The sequence below is a fragment of the Erythrolamprus reginae genome, chromosome 6, assembly GCF_031021105.1.
Source record: "Erythrolamprus reginae isolate rEryReg1 chromosome 6, rEryReg1.hap1, whole genome shotgun sequence".
Lineage (NCBI taxonomy): Eukaryota > Metazoa > Chordata > Lepidosauria > Squamata > Dipsadidae > Erythrolamprus > Erythrolamprus reginae.
Window position 1 is genome coordinate 95,219,732 of NC_091955.1, and position 18,299 is coordinate 95,238,030.

General features: G+C 42.1%; 1 protein-coding gene across 1 annotated transcript in view; it reads left to right on the forward strand.

Moving 5' to 3' along the window:
* Positions 1-18,299, forward strand: part of EXOC4 (exocyst complex component 4) — a 289,610-nt gene that overhangs the window by 51,131 nt on the left and 220,180 nt on the right. Inside the window, 3 exon segments of the mRNA XM_070754459.1 lie at positions 9,737-9,921; positions 12,352-12,458; positions 14,079-14,325. Of these exon segments, the coding sequence (XP_070610560.1) occupies positions 9,737-9,921; positions 12,352-12,458; positions 14,079-14,325 (539 nt within the window).

The following is an 18,299-nucleotide window of genomic DNA, read 5'->3' on the forward strand; positions in this document are numbered from 1 at the left end:
TTGTTATACCTCTAGCTATGCAGCCAAGCATCCTATTTGCTTTTCCTACTGCCCGACCACACTGCTCACCCATTTTGAGACTGTCAGAAATCACTACCCCTAAATCCTTCTCTTCTTTAATATAAATATAAAGCCAGGATTATATTTGTTTCACCACCAAGAAATGAAGAACGTGCCTGGCCGTTCAGAGGTGGACCGACGAGGGAGGGCTTCATTTGGAGCAGGCTGCACAAAAGAATCTAGGAGCACCCAGCCATGGGGTTTTTTTTAAACTTTTTCTGGGGGTTTTTTGTATTAGTGTTATTGCCTCTAATCCAATTTTCTGATCCTGTTTTGCATTTTGTTCGGCTAATTTCATTGTGGAGACAGGGAGGCCCTTGGAGGCTGAAGAGCTCGGGTGGAGAATTGCCCCCCCCCCCCTTTATAATATCATTCCGCCTCGGCTTCCTTTAATATACTTATCGATAACTTCATCTTTTCCTGTTTCGTCTGGTGAATCCTATTATCCGAGACGTTCAGTGGCATTAAACAGTCAGTGTTTCTTCCCCTCTGCTTCTTTTATTTTATTTTTTATTTTTATTATTTGGATTTCTATGCCGCCCTTCTCCGTAGACTCAGGCCGGCTCACAACAAGAATAAGTACAAAAAATAGAACATATAAGAAACCCTCCTGACTGTTGTGTTTGGGCCTGGGCCAGCCGTTGCTCCCACAGATGGGAGAGACGTGGCACAAACTGAATGCGAAAGCCTGGCTGACAGCCAGGAAGACGTGGCAGACAGCCAGGAGGACGAGGCCACTGGGACGCAGGATTCAGCAGACAGCCCAGGGGATTTGGCATGCAATCCCTCAGACAGTCTTTCGTTTCTGGATTCTTCTGCAGATCAATATATTGATCTGCGTAGCAGAAGAGCTATGCAGAGAAGGGATCGACTGGAGGAGTATTACAAATCATCATAGTAGCACCTGGGCTGGGTGTGGTTCTTATACTGAGGGCTGGGTGTGGTTCCCTTAATGAGGGCTAAAGGGATAAAAGGGAACAGAGGCCCAAGGCAAACTATGGCTGTTTATCTGTGTTATTATGTGGTTCCTGCTCTGAAGTTTCTGTTCCGTGCCGTTGGAGTTTTCAACCCAGCTTTTTCAGAAAGGTGGGAGGTGAAAACTCTGGGACTTGCTGTTTGCTTCAAAGATTCAAAAGGACTCCTGAAACGTCTTTGCTCATTCCAGGCTATCTTTGTTTGTTTTTTTCCTGTGTTTTTGTATGCGGCTGAAGTAAGCCTTGCACTCTCATTGTTTTTGGACACTAAGGACTGTTTTGAGTAAGCCTTTTTTGTTTATTTAATACAAGTTTGCTGATTAGCAGAGCACGTGTGTGTTTGATTTCTTTTCCTTGGACTATTATGCATTGCCTGAGCCAGTCAGGCAGAACACTGACAGTGAGAACAATTCATCCTTGGAACAGCTCGCCACCAGAAGTTGTGAATGCTCCAACACTGGAAGTTTTTAAGAAGAGGTTGGATAACCATTTGTCAGTGCAACCAAGTTTGAATGAAGTGATTTATAGATTGGGATTGGAATTAGAACTGGAAAAGAAGATTCTGCACGTTTGGTCATTTTAGATTAATGTTTCTCGAACTTAGCAACTTTATGATGCGCTGACTCCAACTCCCAGAATTCCCCAGCCAAGCTGCTGTGTAGGGAACTCCAGGAGTTGATGTCCACACATCTTAAAAGTTGACCAGATTGGGAAATAGTAATTCAGATGATAAAATAGGCTCACCTTTCATGTCTGTCTGGCTTTGCGCATATTCCCTTAAGTAAAGGAAACAACATTGTTATTCAGACAGTGATTTCATTACTTCATCCTAAGGATGAGAGTATACGGCTTCCTCCAAATCTCATTCACTTTTCAGATGTTTTATTTAAAGCATGCAAAGATGCCCACAGGTCTTTTCAAACATATATTTTAAAATCTACTGTCTCGTTTGCATGCCATTCTTCCTTTTTCTCAACTTCAGATCGTCCTTGACTTTCAACCACAGTTGACATTGGAATTTGGGTCACGAAGCAGTGCAATTCTTAGCTCTGGCCCAGCTCCTGCCCCAAGGACTGTGGATGTGGGGGAGACATCCACATGCTGCAGGCCTGTTTTGCCCCCGGTGGAATCTGATGATGAAGGCTCCTCTGACCAAGAAGACATGAGTGACAGGGATGAGGAGAGTGGGGCAGACAGCTCAGGAGGAGATCAATTATGTAGCTCCTCCTTGGATTCGGAACAAGAGTTAATGATACAGCCACGCATGCGGAGAGCGATGCATAGGCAGCAACAACTGAGATATTATTATCAAAGAAAATGAGGCCACCTGTGGTTGGGTGGGACTGTGGTGATTAGTGAGGCTGCTATAAAGAGCAGCATGTGGGTTTGGCCATTGTGGAGAATTATCTGATCGTTGTGTTTCGATTTCCCCCCGCTTTGAAACTAAACCAGAGCAAAGTGTCCCTTAACCTAAGCCCTCTTTTGGTATAGCAAAGAGCACTGGTCTCCAAACAAACTGGTAATTTGTACAAGTCCCTTATCAGTTCTGTGATACTTAGCTTGCAGCTGTGAGGCAATTCACAGTCCTTCTTCTTTCACAAAGTGAAACACACTTTGCTCTGGTTTAGTTTCAAAGCGGGGAAAAATCCGCAGAGCAGTCACCAAATACAACGAGTGCTTTGGAGAATAGCCTGACCCCCTCTACTTTGTGGCAACCCCTGATATTGGAAGACTGCTATCATGTCTCCCCTGGTCCTTCTTTTCATTAAACTAGACATATCCAGTTCCAGCAACCGTTCATCTGTTTATTGAATTTAATTTAGGTATTTGATTTAAGTACTCCTTTATCGCCAGTGAAACATTTCAGATATTTCAAGGCTTATTGAACCCCCAAGTGGGGTTATATGATGTGGCTTATATAGAATGAAATAAAATAAAATCCTGTTGCCTTTGTTTGTGTTTTGCTCCTGAAACTTTCCAGTTTTGAAAAGAGTCTTAAACGGTGAAAGGTCTCCCGCACTCAAAATACCTTCTTACAATGTGGCGCAGTGGCAGGAATGGTACAGCTTATAAAAGGCAAGAATGAGGGAAGGGGGGAGAAGGTGTCTTTTTTTCCTTCTCTTTTTCAAGCTGTCTGTATATTGCAGTTGGGGAAATGTTTTAACCTGGTGACATGCACTCCTCTGATCCTAAAGAACATTGCAGCTGACACTTTTGTTCTGACACAAAGTAATATTACATGCTCGGTTGTGCATCTCACTTGGAAAGTACTTGACAATTGGGATTTGGGACGGATTTCCAGTCCTGGCATTTAAAGCAGAAATCATTTTAGAAAGAAGACATTTTAGACATCAAGAGAACCAGTTTGGTCTAATGGTTAAAGTGCCAGACTAGAAAGGGGGAGACTAGAAAGGGTTAAATAAGGTCCAGGAGGGAAGTGTTTTTAATAGGAAAGTGAACACAAGAATAAGGGGACACAATCTGAGGTTAGTTGGGGGAAAGATCAGAAGCAACATGAGAAAATATTATTTTACTGAAAGAGTAGTAGATGCTTGGAACAAACTTCCAGCAGACGTGGTCGGTAAATCCACAGTGACTGAATTTAAACATGCCTGGGATAAACATATATCCATCCTAAGATAAAATACAGAAAGTATAAGGGCAGACTAGATGGACCATGAGGTCTTTCTCTGCCGTCAGACTTCTATGTTTCTATGTTTCTAAAATTCCCTTAACCTAAGCCCTCTTTTGGTATAGCAATACCAAAAATACTAAAAACAATTAAAACCTATTATAATAAAAAACCAAACATACATACAGACATACCATGCATAAAATTGTAAAGGCCTAGGGAGAAAGAGCATCTCAATTCCCCCATGCCTGGTGGCAGAGGTGGGTTTTAAGTAGCTTACGAAAGTAATATATATTTACCGTGCTGGTCTTAATGAGAGAGTCTTGTATGTATTTGTTTGTTGACTAAAGGTGAATGTTTTTCTTTACAGTTATCTAAGTTGTTCTATTTTGGAGCCATTTGTACCATTTTTCCCATGGTTTGTTTGTTTCATTGATTTTTATGTCCTTAATATCTCTCATCATTTCATCCATCTCCTTTCTTCTGGTTCCATTTTAAGCATGAAGGCCACCTGGGTGCCACTGTCTCAGCCCACCCTGTTGTGGGGAAAATAGGAGGAAGAAATGTGTGGATATTTTCACCACCTTGAATTATTTGCAAAAAGAAATAATGATACCAATTCCTTCTATTGTTTTGCCATTCATGCAAAATATGAACAAAACCACTGAGTTTTTGAGTTAATAATTCCCCATGGAGGAAGGGTGGGGGCAGATACATTTTCTGGGGGGAGCCTTTTTTTTTTAAAAGCTTTTGAGACCCCTCCTCACCCTTGATCCTGAACTTTCTGGAGAGGAGGCAGAGAGCAGGGCCTTGATAACACTTCACACGCTTCAGGCGTGTTCGTGCATATGTAGAATGAGCCTTCCGGTCTGGGACCGGTTCCCCAGACGAGCGTCGAGATGGCTGGGTTGCATCAGATAGGGAGGAATTAGGAACTCAAGTCAAGTGTTCAGGCAATCGGTCGACTTTGATAAATGTACCAAGAGCCATCAATAGGCATGAGCTCACGGTGGGCCTCTACTAGGATTTTATGTTAGTATTAAATGGAAATGTTGAAAATACTCTGAACTGCCACGTTTAAAGATGAATTTAAGCTGGTCGGTTTCAGCTCGGGGAAGGAACTTGGCTTCCAGGGTGGATTTTTAAAAAAAAATATCAATGTTTCTTTTTTTTAAAAAAATCAGATTTTTACATAGAAACATAGAAGTCTGACGGCAGAAAAAGGCCTCATGGTTCATCTAGTCTGCCCTTATACTATTTTCTGTAGTTTATCTTACAATGGATATATGTTTATCCCAGGCATGTTTAAATTCAGTTACTGTGGATTTATCTACCACGTCTGCTGGAAGTTTGTTCCAAGGATCTACTACTCTTTCAGTAAAATAATATTTTCTCATGTTACTTTTGATCTTCCCCCCAACTAACTTCAGATTGTGTCCCCTTGTTCTTGTGTTCACTTTCCTATTAAAAACACTTCCCTCCTGGACCTTATTTAACCCTTTAACATATTTAAATGTTTCAATCATGTCCCCCCCTTTTCCTTCTGTCCTCCAGACTATACAGATGGAGTTCATGAAGTCTTTCCTGATACGTTTTATGCTTAAGACCTTCCACCATTCTTGTATCCTGTCTTTGGACCCGTTCAATTTTGTCAATATCTTTTTGTAGGTGAGGTCTCCAGAACTGAACACAGTATTCCAAATGTGGTCTCACCAGCGCTCTGTATAGCGGGATCATAATCTCCCTCTTCCTGCTTGTTATACCTCTAGCTATGCAGCCAAGCATCCTACTTGATTTCCCTACCGCTTGACTGCACTGTTCACCCATTTTGAGACTGTCTGAAATCACTACCCCTAAATTCTTTTCTTTAAATCTGTATTTTATTTTTTTTAAATCTGTTTTTTATTTTTTTAATGCAATTTATTTTAACAAAATGCTTTTGGAGCAGAAATCTATCTAAAGATAGTTTTCTGTTTAAGATACATTCATAATTTTAGTTTATTCAGCATGGAACGGAGCTTAATTATGTAGCACGAGGCTGTATATATTCTGCAATATTGGGACTGTCGGTGAGTCAACAGCAGGTCACAAGAAGAGCCGCTGCAGGACAGCTGCTCTTTAAAAACTGGGATTCAAATTGACTTGATTAAAATCAAGCCGTTTTGCTCATGATTTAAATGGCGATCTGATCTTCCATGTCTGGTCTGCCGAAGCCGTTGACCTTGACCAAGCTGTAAAACATGTCCATACAGTCTGGCGGTACCTGATGAGAACGTTCCTCCCTAAACCCCTAATCAGATACAGTGGTACCTCTACTTACGAACTTAATTCATTCAGCTTCTTAAGTAGAAAGGTTTGTAAGAAGAAGCAATTTTTCCCATAGGAATCAATGTAAAAGCAAATAAAGCATGTGATTGGGGAAACCACAGGGAGGGTGGAGGTGCTGTTTCCTCCCAAGAGATTCCTAGAGAGGCCCCACGGTGGCTTCTCCCCGCCTTTTCCGGCCCCGTTTCCTCCCAGGAGGTTGCTAGAGAGGCCCACAGAGGCTTCTCCTTGCCTTTTCTGGCCCTGTTTCCTCCCAGGAGATTCCTAGAGAGGCCCCACGGAGGCTTCTCCCTGCCTTTTCTGGCCCTGTTTCCTCCCAGGAGATTCCTAGAGAGGCCCCATGGAGGCTTCTCCCTGCCTTTTCCAGCCCTGTTTCCTCCCAGGAGATTCCTAAAGAGAGCCCACGGAGACTTCTCCCTGCCTTTTCCGGTTACAGTATCAGAGGCTCTGCTTTGGAAGTGGAAAATGGTTCTTGAGAAGAGGCAAAAAACCCTTGAACATCTGGTTCTTATCTAGAAAGGTTCGTAAGTAGAGGCATTTGTAGGTAGAGGTAACACTATATATGAAGAGACATCTCCAGCATAGGTTTCCAACCCCCACAAATACTCAACCTTCCCTCCCCCCCTGGTTTCTATGGCAGCTGAAGCAAGCAGGCAATAGCAATAGCATTTAGACTTATATATTGCTTCATAGTGCTTTGACAGCCGTCTCTAAGCGCTTTACAGAGAGTCAGCCTCTTGCCCCAACAATCTGGGTCCTCATTTTACCCACCTTGGAAAGATGGAAGGCTGAGTCCACCTTGAGCCTACTGAGATGCCATCGGCTAAACTGCTGGCAGCCGGTGATCGGCAGAAGTAGCTTGCAATACTGCACTCTAACCACTGCATCACCAAGGCAGCGTGGAGGCTGACAGCCATTCACGAGACATGACAGATGGGGAGCTTAAAACCATCAGCCATCATAAAGTATATTTCTCATTATTAAGTGAAATATTGTTTAATTTGCTGCGAGCTCTTGAGGCTGTCTGTTTACCTCCCCTTTCCTTAAGGTAGCCATGCTGGATTCCTGCAAAATGAGATTTACTGACTTATTTAAACAATATGCAAAAATAAGACACACTTTTCTCTCTCTCTCTCTCTCCCCCCCCCCCGTCAGTCCTCTCTCTCTCTCTTTGATGTATTTACGCTGCTGTCCAGGGATAGCAAACTGACACAATTAAACAGAATTGCTGAAATATTTATTATGATCTAAATGTTATTTAAGTCCCCTAGAAGGTCACCTTAAACGCTGGGCGAGACGTAAATTGGAAATATTGCAGTAGCCACCAATTGGTGCCAGATCTTTTAAATGCACAGGAGTTGGACATGACTCAGTGGCGGCCAAATAATTAAAGCCATTAGCAGTCCCAGGGATAACCTGGCAAGGAAATCCCTTTTGAGTTTTAAGGCCTTTGGTTGGTACTTCAATTACCCTGTGGCCAGAGCAGTGACATTCCTAGAGATTGCTAATTTAATCGACTGTGATTGCAGAGAAATTTAGAATAAATATCAAAGGGGCATTCTTTAAAAATCAATTTCTTCTTGCGAGGGCTTTGGCTGAATAAACCCCTTAGTCTCGACTTCATTTTGCTGAATGCAGACTCTTCCTTCCGCTCTCTCCTTTTGTAGTTCATTTATTTATTTATTAAATTTGTATGCCACCCCTCTCCGCAGACTCTGGGCGGCTCACAACAGCAACAGAAAAACAGTGTAAAATACAAATTCAATCATTAGAAAGCTAAAACCCCATAATTTAAAAAACATTCACACAACATACCATACATAAACAGTATAGGCCTGGGGAAGATATTTCAATTCCCCCATGCCTGACGACAGAGGTGGGTCTTAAGGAGTTTGTGAAAGGCAAGGAGAGTGGTGGCTGTTCTAATCTCAGGGGGGAGCTGGTTCCATAGGGTCAGGGCCGCCACAGAAAAGGCCCTTCCCCTGGGACCCGCCAAACGACATTGTTTGGTCGACGGAACCCGGAGAAGGCCAACTCTGTGGGACCTAATCGGTTGCTGGGATTCGTGCGGCAGAAGGCGGTCCCGGAGATATTCTGGTCCTAGTTTCTGTGTCTGTGCCTTTCATTTTATTTTTTCCCAAAGACCAAGAAAGAAGGACTGTCTTCTTTTTGTTAGAAAGAAATATGTCAAACCATTGAATATGTCAAACCATTGGATGTCAAACCATTCATTGCTTACTTGACCCCTATGACGATCATTAAGTGTTGTACCACATGATTCTTGACAAATGTATCTTTTTCTTTTATGTACGCTGAGAGCATCTGCACCAAAGACAAATTCCTTGTGTGTCCAATAACACTTGGCCAATAAAATTCTATTCTATTCTATTCTATTCTATTCTATTCTATTCTATTCTAGAGGTTGTCATCAGAATTTGACCTTTACTAGATATTAAGAAAACACCAGAAATTTTTTTATTGGGCATAACGAATCAAAAATTTAAAAAGGATATATATTTTTCAATTATTCATATTTTAATAGCAGCTAGAATAGTATTTGCACAGAATTGGAAGGGAGGAGATATTCCCGAGGAAGACGATATAATAAATAAAATTATAGGGTGTGCCGAAATGGACATGATGACAAGGCGGTTAAATAACCAGGACAAATCAGAATTTTATGAGATCTGGAATAAATTGTATATATGGTTAAGTAAAAGAGGAAAAAAAACCCTTAGATAATTTGGAAGTATGTATGGATATTAAAAATAGTTTTATCTTGTCAACTTTTTACGAAATAAGGGTAAAATAACAATTTTTTAAATATATATATTTGATTTATTATATTAATATTATAAGCTAGGAGTGATAATTTTATTTCTGTATTAGTGTGACTTCAAACTAAGAGGGGTAATTGTAACCCCAAATAACTGTTTTATGTATGTGTATGTTTGTCTTTTTATAAAAATTTAATAAAGTTTATTTTTTAAAAAAAGAATTTGACCTAGGTAAATCTTATATGAAGTCCCCAACTTATGACACATCTTTTAGTGACTCTTGAAATTTATAATAGCATTCAAAAAAACTGAGCACTTTTTTCACACTTCATGTGATCAAAATCCTGCGATCACGCAATCCCCTTTTCCGACCAAACAAAATCAAGAGGGAAGCCAGATTTGCTTAACAACCATCTTACTAACGTAACAACCGCAGTGATTCACTTAACAACTGTGATGAGAAATGTCATAAAATGGGGCAAAACTCACTTAACCAGTGTCTCACCTAGCAACAGAAATTTTGGGGCTCAGTGGAGTTCGTAACTCGAGGACTACCTATATTTTACCCGTAATTTTCTGAACGCCATCACTCTACTAAACAAATAATTCCCTCAACACTGTCAGACTTTCTACTAAATCTGCACTTCTATTCTACTAGTTTTTCTCATCATTCCCATCACCCATTTCCTCCCATGTTGACTGTATGACTGTAACTTGTTGCTTGTATCCTAAGATTTTTATTAATATTGCTTCTTCATTGCTTACTTGACCCCTATGACAATCATTAAGTGTTGTACCACATGATTCTTGACAAATGTATATCTTATTTTATGTACGCTGAGAGCATCTGCACCAAGACAAATTCCTTGGCCAATAAAATTCTATTCTATTCTATTCTATTCTATTTTATTCTATTCTAATGGCTTTGGCAAATAGCTAAACGGACCTTTATTGTTTTGTTTTCAAAGGTGTCGGCCGTAGAATCCCTGGAAGGACCCCTCCTTCAGGTAGAAGGGCTAAGTGACCTCAGGCTGGAACTTCACAGTAAAAAGATGAACATGCATTTCGTTCTAATAGATGAACTCCACCGTCATCTTTACATTAAGTCTACCAGTAAGGTTGGACAATGGAACAAAGAAAAGGGGAAAATAAGGTCGGTCTGTTTATTTATATATCCATTCATTTATTCATTCGTTCAACCACTCGTCTCGTAATTGCAGCGCTATTAATGAAGGAAAACGGGCTGTATTCTTGCATCTTTCAAAAGTGTGCAGCAGCTGAAAAAGCAGTCCTTAGCTGCATTAAACACAGGGATACAATCAAGATCAAGAAAGGGACTCACGCCACTCTATAAAGCCTTAGTAAGACCAGACCTAGAATACTACTACATCCTGTTTTGGTCACCACACTATAAGAAAGAGGTTGGGACTCTAGAAAGGGGGCAGAGAAGAGCAGCCAGGATGATTAGGTCAGTGTTTCCCAACCTTGGCGACTTGAAGATATTTGGACTTCAACTCCCAGAATTCCCCAGCCAGCGAATGCTGGCTGGGGAATTCTGGGAGTTGAAGTCCAGATATCTTCAAGTTGCCAAGGTTGGGAATCACTGGATTAGGGGACTGGAGGCTAAAACATACGATAAACGGTTGCAGGAACCGAACATGGCTAGTCTATCGAAGAGAAGGACTGAGTGAGACATGATAGCAGTCTTCCAATATTTGAAGGGCTGCCACAGAGAGGAGGTGGTCAAGCTATTCTCCAAAGCACCAGATGGCCAGACCAGGAACAATGGAGGGAAACTGAACAAGGGGAGATACAATCTGGAAATAAGGAAAAATGTCCTGACAGTGGGAACAATCAAACCATGAAACAAAAGTTGCCTTCGAAAGTTGCAGGACCTTCATCACTGGAAGCTTTCAAGAAGAGAGACCGGACTGCCGTTTGTCAGAAATGGCCTTTGGTCTCCTGCTTAGGCCGGGGGTTGGACTAGATCAGCTTCCCAAACTGTGGTACTCGTACCCCCAGGGGTATGGGAAGAGTTTGGTGGGGGCACGCGTTCAGAAAGAGTTCTGAAATACATCTTGCCTTTTCCAACTTTATATTTATGTGAAGTTGCTTTTTCAGCATTTGTAGTGGGAAAAAAGGAACAGACAATTGGACATGGAACTGCATCTCAGATTAAAATTAATAACCAGGGAACCAAATTATGACGATCTGTCATCTCAGGACAAACAATTTCATCCTTCTCATTGATCCAAATAAATGTTATTTATAATGTAACTTTTATTTATATTTCATTATGAATAATTTTATTTTTCGTTTATTATTATTTTGTGTATGTACCAAAAAAATAAAAATATTTTGATTGTTATTAAAATACATCCCTTTTTTTTTTGATGAGGAGTACTAAACATTATGAAAATTATAGAAGGGGTACACATATGTCAAAACTTTGGGAAACACTGGACTAGATGACCTCCAAGGTCCCTTCCCATTCTGTTAATCTGGAGGTGGGGGAAGGAAATTGGGACAGAGATGTTTAAACCAACTATATAAACAGGACTTGTGACCGTTTTCCCCTTTTATGGCAGCCCGATGCGGGGAGAGGGGATGGTTTTTTGTGCGAGGGGCAGGGGCTTGCACAATTTTCATTTGTGTGAGTGGTGGGTGCATGTCACTGCCCACAGTTTGGGGATGCTTGGTATTTTTTTCCGAACGCCATCACTCTACTAAACAAATAATTCCCCCAATACTGTCAGACTTTCTACTAAATCTGCACTTTCATTCTACTAGTTTTTCTCATCATTCCTATCACCCATTTCCTCCCATGTTGACTGTATGACTGTAAGTTGTTGCTTATATCCTAAGATTTTTATTAATATTGCTTCTTCATTGCTTATTTGACCCCTATGACAATCATTAAGTGTCGTACCACATGATTCTTGACAAATGTATATTTTATTTTATGTACTCTGAGAGCATCTGCACCAAGACAAATTCCTTGTGTGTCCAATCACACTTGGCCAATAAAATTCTATTCTATTCTATTCTAAACCAATTCAACCTTGAAAAAAAAAATCATCGTTCCCAAGGACAAATAAACCATCATTACTTTCCCTTTCAAGGGTAGACGTTGGATGGCAGTTTGGGTTGTTTTGATGATGATCGTTTGATGGCTGGCCATGTACCTTTTGCAGTTTTTGAATATAAAAGCCTTCTAGATTTTCTTCTTTTGAGGCTGTTTCAAGGTTATCAAACCGTACAGTCACTTTGCTGTGCATTCACAGTGTTGTGGTATCGTGAGCAACGTGCAAACATCCAACCCTTCAGAAAAGTTGGAAAGGATGGGTGCAAAGTTAAAACAGCATATAAAATCATATTAAAGCTACAAAGCTAAACAGATTAAAACATTAAAAATAAAAAACGAAGCTTTGCCAGTACTTCGTCCTCACATAATTCCCCCGGGGATGTTGAGATCTGTTACTGAAACGCTAATCTTCTCATTTACATTTCTACCATTTGTGAATGCCTGCCGGAGTTCTCTCCCAGCCCTCAATGGCTACGTTTTAATTTCTTTTCATTGCAGTTCTCATGCGAAGGATTCCTCTGCTATGCCTCATCTCGACGTTACTAATTTATCCACCCCTCGCAAGTTTGACTCGTCTCAATATGGCACTCCAGCAAATTCCAGCGGTGAGTGACGGAATCATCATCATCATCATATATATACGTATGTATGTATGTATGCATGTATGTATGCTCAAAAAAATAAAGGGAACACTCAAATAACACATCCTAGATCTGAATGAATGAAATATGACCTATAAAGCCCTTCATGGCACCGGACCAGATTATCTCAGGGACTGCCTTCTGCCACACGAATCCCAAAATGGTTCTTAAGAAGAGGCAAAAAAATCTTGAACATCCGGTTCTTATCTGGAAAAGTTCTTAAGTAGAGGCGTTCTTAAGTAGGGGTACCACTGTATATACTGCTCAAAAAAATAAAGGGAACACTTAAACAACACAACATAACTCCAAGTATATCAAAGCTGATTGACAATCAATTTCACCTGCTGTTGTGCACCTTCAACTTTGTACAGAGCAAAGTATTCAATGAGAATATTGATTGCTTGATTGATTGATTGATTGATTGGATTTGTATGCTGCCCCTCTCCGCAGACTCGGGGCGGCTAACAACAGTGATAAAAAACAGCATGTAACAATCCAATACTAAACAACTAAAAAAACCCTTATTATAAAACCAAACATACACACAAACATACCATGCATAAATTGTAAGGCCTAGGGGGGAAGAATATCTCAGTTCCCCCATGCCTGGCGGCAGAGGTGGGTTTTAAGTAGCTTACGAAAGGCAAGGAGGGTGGGGGCAATTCTAATCTCTGGGGGGAGTTGGTTCCAAAGGGCTGGGGCCGCCACACAGAAGGCTCTTCCCCTGGGTCCCGCCAAGCGACATTGTTTAGTTGACGGGACCCGGAGAAGGCCCACTCTGTGGGACCTAACTGGTCGCTGGGATTCGTGCAGCAGAAGGCGGTCCCTGAGATAAGAGAGATTTGAGATAAGACAGAGCAAAACAGACAGATGAGGTGACAACGTTGGGATTCTAAAGGCTGTCTTTCTAATGATTGTTTCCCATCTAGTGGTAGCTTTTCCACTTCCTCTATCATGGCTTTGACAAGCGTCGTTATTGAACGGGCGAGGTTTTCGATGCAACCCTAAGTGGGAAATAGCCGAGGTTTGCATCTTGTGACTGGCAGGTGTGCTGTTAAGAAATGGCACACCGACTCCCCAATTGATGAAAACGTTCCTGCTAATATCCTTCACTCAAGAACTGTGGTCACAGTTCCACAAGATTTACTTCATTCCAATTATTTTTATCACTCTGAGTGGCCTGTAAGAAACAGTTCGGACTAGTCCTTGACGTTTGCTCCAGCGCTCGCTTAATCCAGAAGGGACCAAACCTCAGATGTGTTTTCATCAGAATTTGCTGAGTTAAACCCACCCCCACTTTTTAAAAAAATCACAGTGATTAGAAACATTGGTCAAAATGAGAATGTGGGAAATTACTGAGGGTTATTTTGCTACCAATCTCTGTTTCTTGATATGGGCCGTGTATCATTCTGATATGGCTTCCTCACCGAGGGAAGATAAGCTAGAAATAGCTTATCTGGTCCCAATGACTTGACTTGGATTGGATCCTGAAAAATTAAATCTCATGAGCCCTGGGTCAAAATCTTTGGGTATGCCTCAAGGACCTGTTTCACAGTTTAAGTCCAAGTCTTTTTTATATTCCAGGAAGAGAGGTCAGCTTGATGGAAATCAAGGAAGATTTAGAGGTGGATCCGGAGGAGAACAGCTCGGTCTTTATGGGCATCCTCATCAAAGGGCTGGCCAAACTGAGAAAAATTCCAGAGACCATCAAGGCCATCCAGGATCGTTTAGAGCAAGAGCTGAAGCAAATTGTCAAGAGATCTACCACCCAGGTGGCAGATGGGGGCTACCAGAGAGGAGGGGAGAGCGTAGCCCAGGAAAACCAACCCAAGTAAGAGCCTCCCTTCCTTCCTTCCTTCCTTCCTTCCTTCCTTCCTTCCTTCCTTCCTTCCTTCCTTCCTTCCTTCCTTCCTGCCTGCCTGCCTGCCTGCCTGCCTGCCTGCCTTCCTTCCTTCCTGCCTTCCGTCCGTCCTGCCTTCCTTCCTTCCTTCCCTCCTTCCCGCCTGCCTGCCTGCCTGCCTGCCTTCCATCCGTCCTGCCTTCCTGCCTCCTTCCTTCCTCATCAAAACCTTCCAACCCCGAATAGAATAGAATAAGTAGAGTGGAGTGGAGTAGAATAGAATTCTTTTTTGGCCAAGTGTGATTGGACACGCAAGGAATTTGTCTTTAGTGCAGAAACTATTATTGTACATAAAATAAAAAGATATATTTATCAAGAATCATGAAGTATAACGCTTAATGATTGTCATAGGGGTCAGATAAGCAATCAGGAAACAATCTTAATTAAAAAAAGGATACAAGCAACAAGTTACAGTCATACAGTCCTAAGTGGGAGGAGATAGGTGATAGGAATGGTGAGGAAAAAACTAGTAGTAATAGCAGTGCAACTTAGTAAATAGTTTGACAGTGTTGAGGGAATTATTTGTTTAGCAGAGTGATGGCGTTCGGGGGAAAAACTCTCCTTGTGTCTACAGTGCTCTGTAGCAATGTTTTGAGGGTAGGAGTTGAAACAGTTTATGTCCTGGATGCGAGGGGTCAGTAAATATTTTCACGGCCCTCTTTTTGACTCATCCTCAATGGAAGGCAGGTTGGCAGCCATTGTTTTTTCTGCAGTTCTGAATGATTCTCCTCTGAAGTCTGTGTCGGTCCTGTTGGGTTGCAGAACCGAACCAGACAGTTATAGAGGTGCAGATGACAGACTCAATGATTCCTCTGTAGAACTGGATCAGCAGCTCCTTGGGCAGCAACTCAGGAATAAAGAGTTAAGATTTAACAGATGAGTAAGACCCCTGGGTAGCTTGTCTCTCAGAAGAGTTGATGGACCATCAGTTTTCCTGATTCTTCTCTGGCATCTTTGGGTGAAGAGTGTGGCTTGATGTCGATTATGAGATGTTTCCAGCTAGGTTGACCTTTCCTCATCCTGAGTTTGACAGGCTGGTTTCCAGCCTGAATCTTCTAATGGGCAGTTGAAATAATGAGGAAGAAAATAATGGTTGGAATAATTTTGGCCGATACTGTGTTTAGAATCAGCCATGCGTGATTCATTAAGCCATGGACTCTAACTGGGATCTGATCTGATGAGGACTAACACAAGCAAAATGGGATGGATTGAAAATACAAGTTACCAAAAGCTAGTTTGGTGTTTAAGATGCTGACCTGACACCAGGAGAAAGTGAGTACTAACACCGTCTTAGGCATGAAAACTGACTGAGTGACTTTGGGCCAATCACCAGGAGATGGTGAGTTCTAGTCCTGCCTTAGGCATGAAAGCTGACTGGGTGATTTTGGCCAATCACTAGGAGACTATGAGTTCTAGTACCACCTTAGGCATGAAATGCAGCTGGGTGACTTTGGGCCAATCACCAGAAGATGGGAGTTGTAGTCCTACCTTAGGCATGAAAGCCAATTGGGTGACTTTGGGCCAATCACCAGAAGATGTGAGTTGTAGTCCTACCTTAAACATGAAAGCCAGTTGGGTTACTTTGGGCCAATCACTAGGAGACTGGGAGTTATAGTCCCATTTTAGGCATGAAAGCTGACTGGGTGACTTTGGGCCAATCTGCAGGAGAGGATGAGTTCTAGTCCTGCCTTAGGCATGAAATCTGACGGGGTGATTTTGGCAATCACTAGGAGACTATGAGTTCTAGTACCACTTTAGGCATGAAATGCAGCTGGGTGACTTTGGGCCAATCACCAGGAGATGGTGATTGATGGCATGAAAGCCAATTGGGTGACTTTGGGCCAATCACCAAAAGATGTGAGTTGTAGTCCTACCTTAGACATGAAAGCCAATTGGGTGACTTTGGGCCAATCACCAAAAGATGTGAGTTGTAGTCCTACCTTAGACATGAAAACCAATTAGGTGACTTTGGGCCAATCACCAAAAGATGTGAGTTGTAGTCCTACCTTAGACATGAAAGCCAGTTGGGTGAATTTGGGCCAGTCCGCAGGAGATGGTTGGTTAGCACTGGAGCCACAAAATTAACTTGGATTTCAGTATCCTGAAAAGATGGAGGCCGCTAGTCCTTAGCCTTTCTTCTGCTGTTAGCAGGCTGCAAGACAGAGAACAAAGATAAAGCAACTTTGCAATCTTAAATCAGCAAAGAATGGAGAATAAATTTGGGTGGGTTGACTGAGGGGGAAAGAGAAAAAAAATCAATCAAGTCAAACTGCCTGGCATTATTTCTTAATTACCGTTGGAGGGGATTGGACTCTCTCCCATTTGCTGACCTTACAAATTCAGCGTCCACTGGAGCAAAGTGACTTTCTGACAACCCTCCTTTAAATTTTAAAAACGGGAGCGGGGGAGAACCAGTGTTGTCCTAGCTCTTCCCCAAGTGCACTATTTTACATTTGGAAACATTAAACTGCAGTTTCCATTGCTTTGACCATTTATCTAGTAAAGCTAAATCATTTGCCATATTACAGATGCCTCCAGGAATATCAACCCTACTGCACACTTTAGAGTCATCGGCAAACCTTCCCTACCAAACCATCCCCTATGTCATTCACAAAGATATTTAAAAAAACAGGACCCAGAACAGACCCTTGTGGCACACCGCTTGTAACCAGTCTCTGCTCAGAATACTCGCCATTAACAACAATATTTAGCAACAGAAAATTGGGGCTGAAGGATAAGAAAAGGTCAGAAGTGACCTTTTTTCAGAGCCTCTGTAACTTTGATCGGCTAGTAGACAAATGGTTGTAAGTCAAGGACTCCCTCTAGGGAAGGAACGTTTTGCTTGGGCGTTTGGCCGTTCTTAGAATCTCTTTCGGTCACTTGCCGTATATCCTTCAACCTAGAATAAACAGCAAGAGCTTTTCAAATTGTTCTCGCCTCTGAGTAATTTCCTGTGACAAGTTGCTGCCAGAGCATAAAATATTTATAGGTTTTGCTATGGTACGTTAATTACAATAATTGGGTTTTAAAAAGGCATAGGGAGAGGTAATTGAGGAAGCGGCTTTGATAAGGATACGGAAGTAAGTATCTTGTAATAAAAACATGATAATTGGTCAGCTGATGTACCTTGAGACTTCAGGTTCTGCTTTTTGTACATATAGACAAGGTGGACTCAGCCTTCCGCCCTTCCCAGGTGGGTCAAATGGGGACCCAGATTGTTGGGGGCAAAAGGCTGACTGTGTAAACCGCTTAGAGAGGGGTGGAAAACACAATGAAGCAGGCTACTTCAACTAACGGTAGTTCACTAGTTCAAATGTCATCACCGGCTCAAGGTTGACTCAGCCTTCCATCCTTCCCAGGTGGGTCAAATGAGGACTCAGATTGTTGGGGGCAAATAGGTTGATTCTGTAAACTGCTTAGAGAGGGCTGTAAAAGCACTATGAAGCGGTATATGTCTAAATGCTATTGCTATTATCTGAGCAGGAGGGTTGGACTGGAAGACCTCCAAGTGTTGTGGTTACTCTGGCCCTGCTCCTGCCCCAAGGACTGTGGATATGGGGGAGACATCCACATGCCGCAGGCCTGTTTTGCTCCCGGTGGAATCTGCTGATGAAGGCTCCTCTGACCAAGAAGACATGAGTGACAGGGAGGAGGAGAGTGTGGCAGACAGCTCAGAAGAAGATCAATTATCTCTCTCCTCCTTGGATTCAGAACAAGAGTTAATGATACAGCCACGCATGCGGAGAGCGATGCATAGGCAGCAACAACTGAGATATTATTATCAAAGAAAATGAGGCCACCTGTGGTTGGATGGGGCTGTGGTCATTAGTGAGGCTGCTATAAAGAGCAGCCTGTGGGTTTGGCCATTGTGGAGGATTATCTGATCCTTGTGTTTCGTGCCTGGT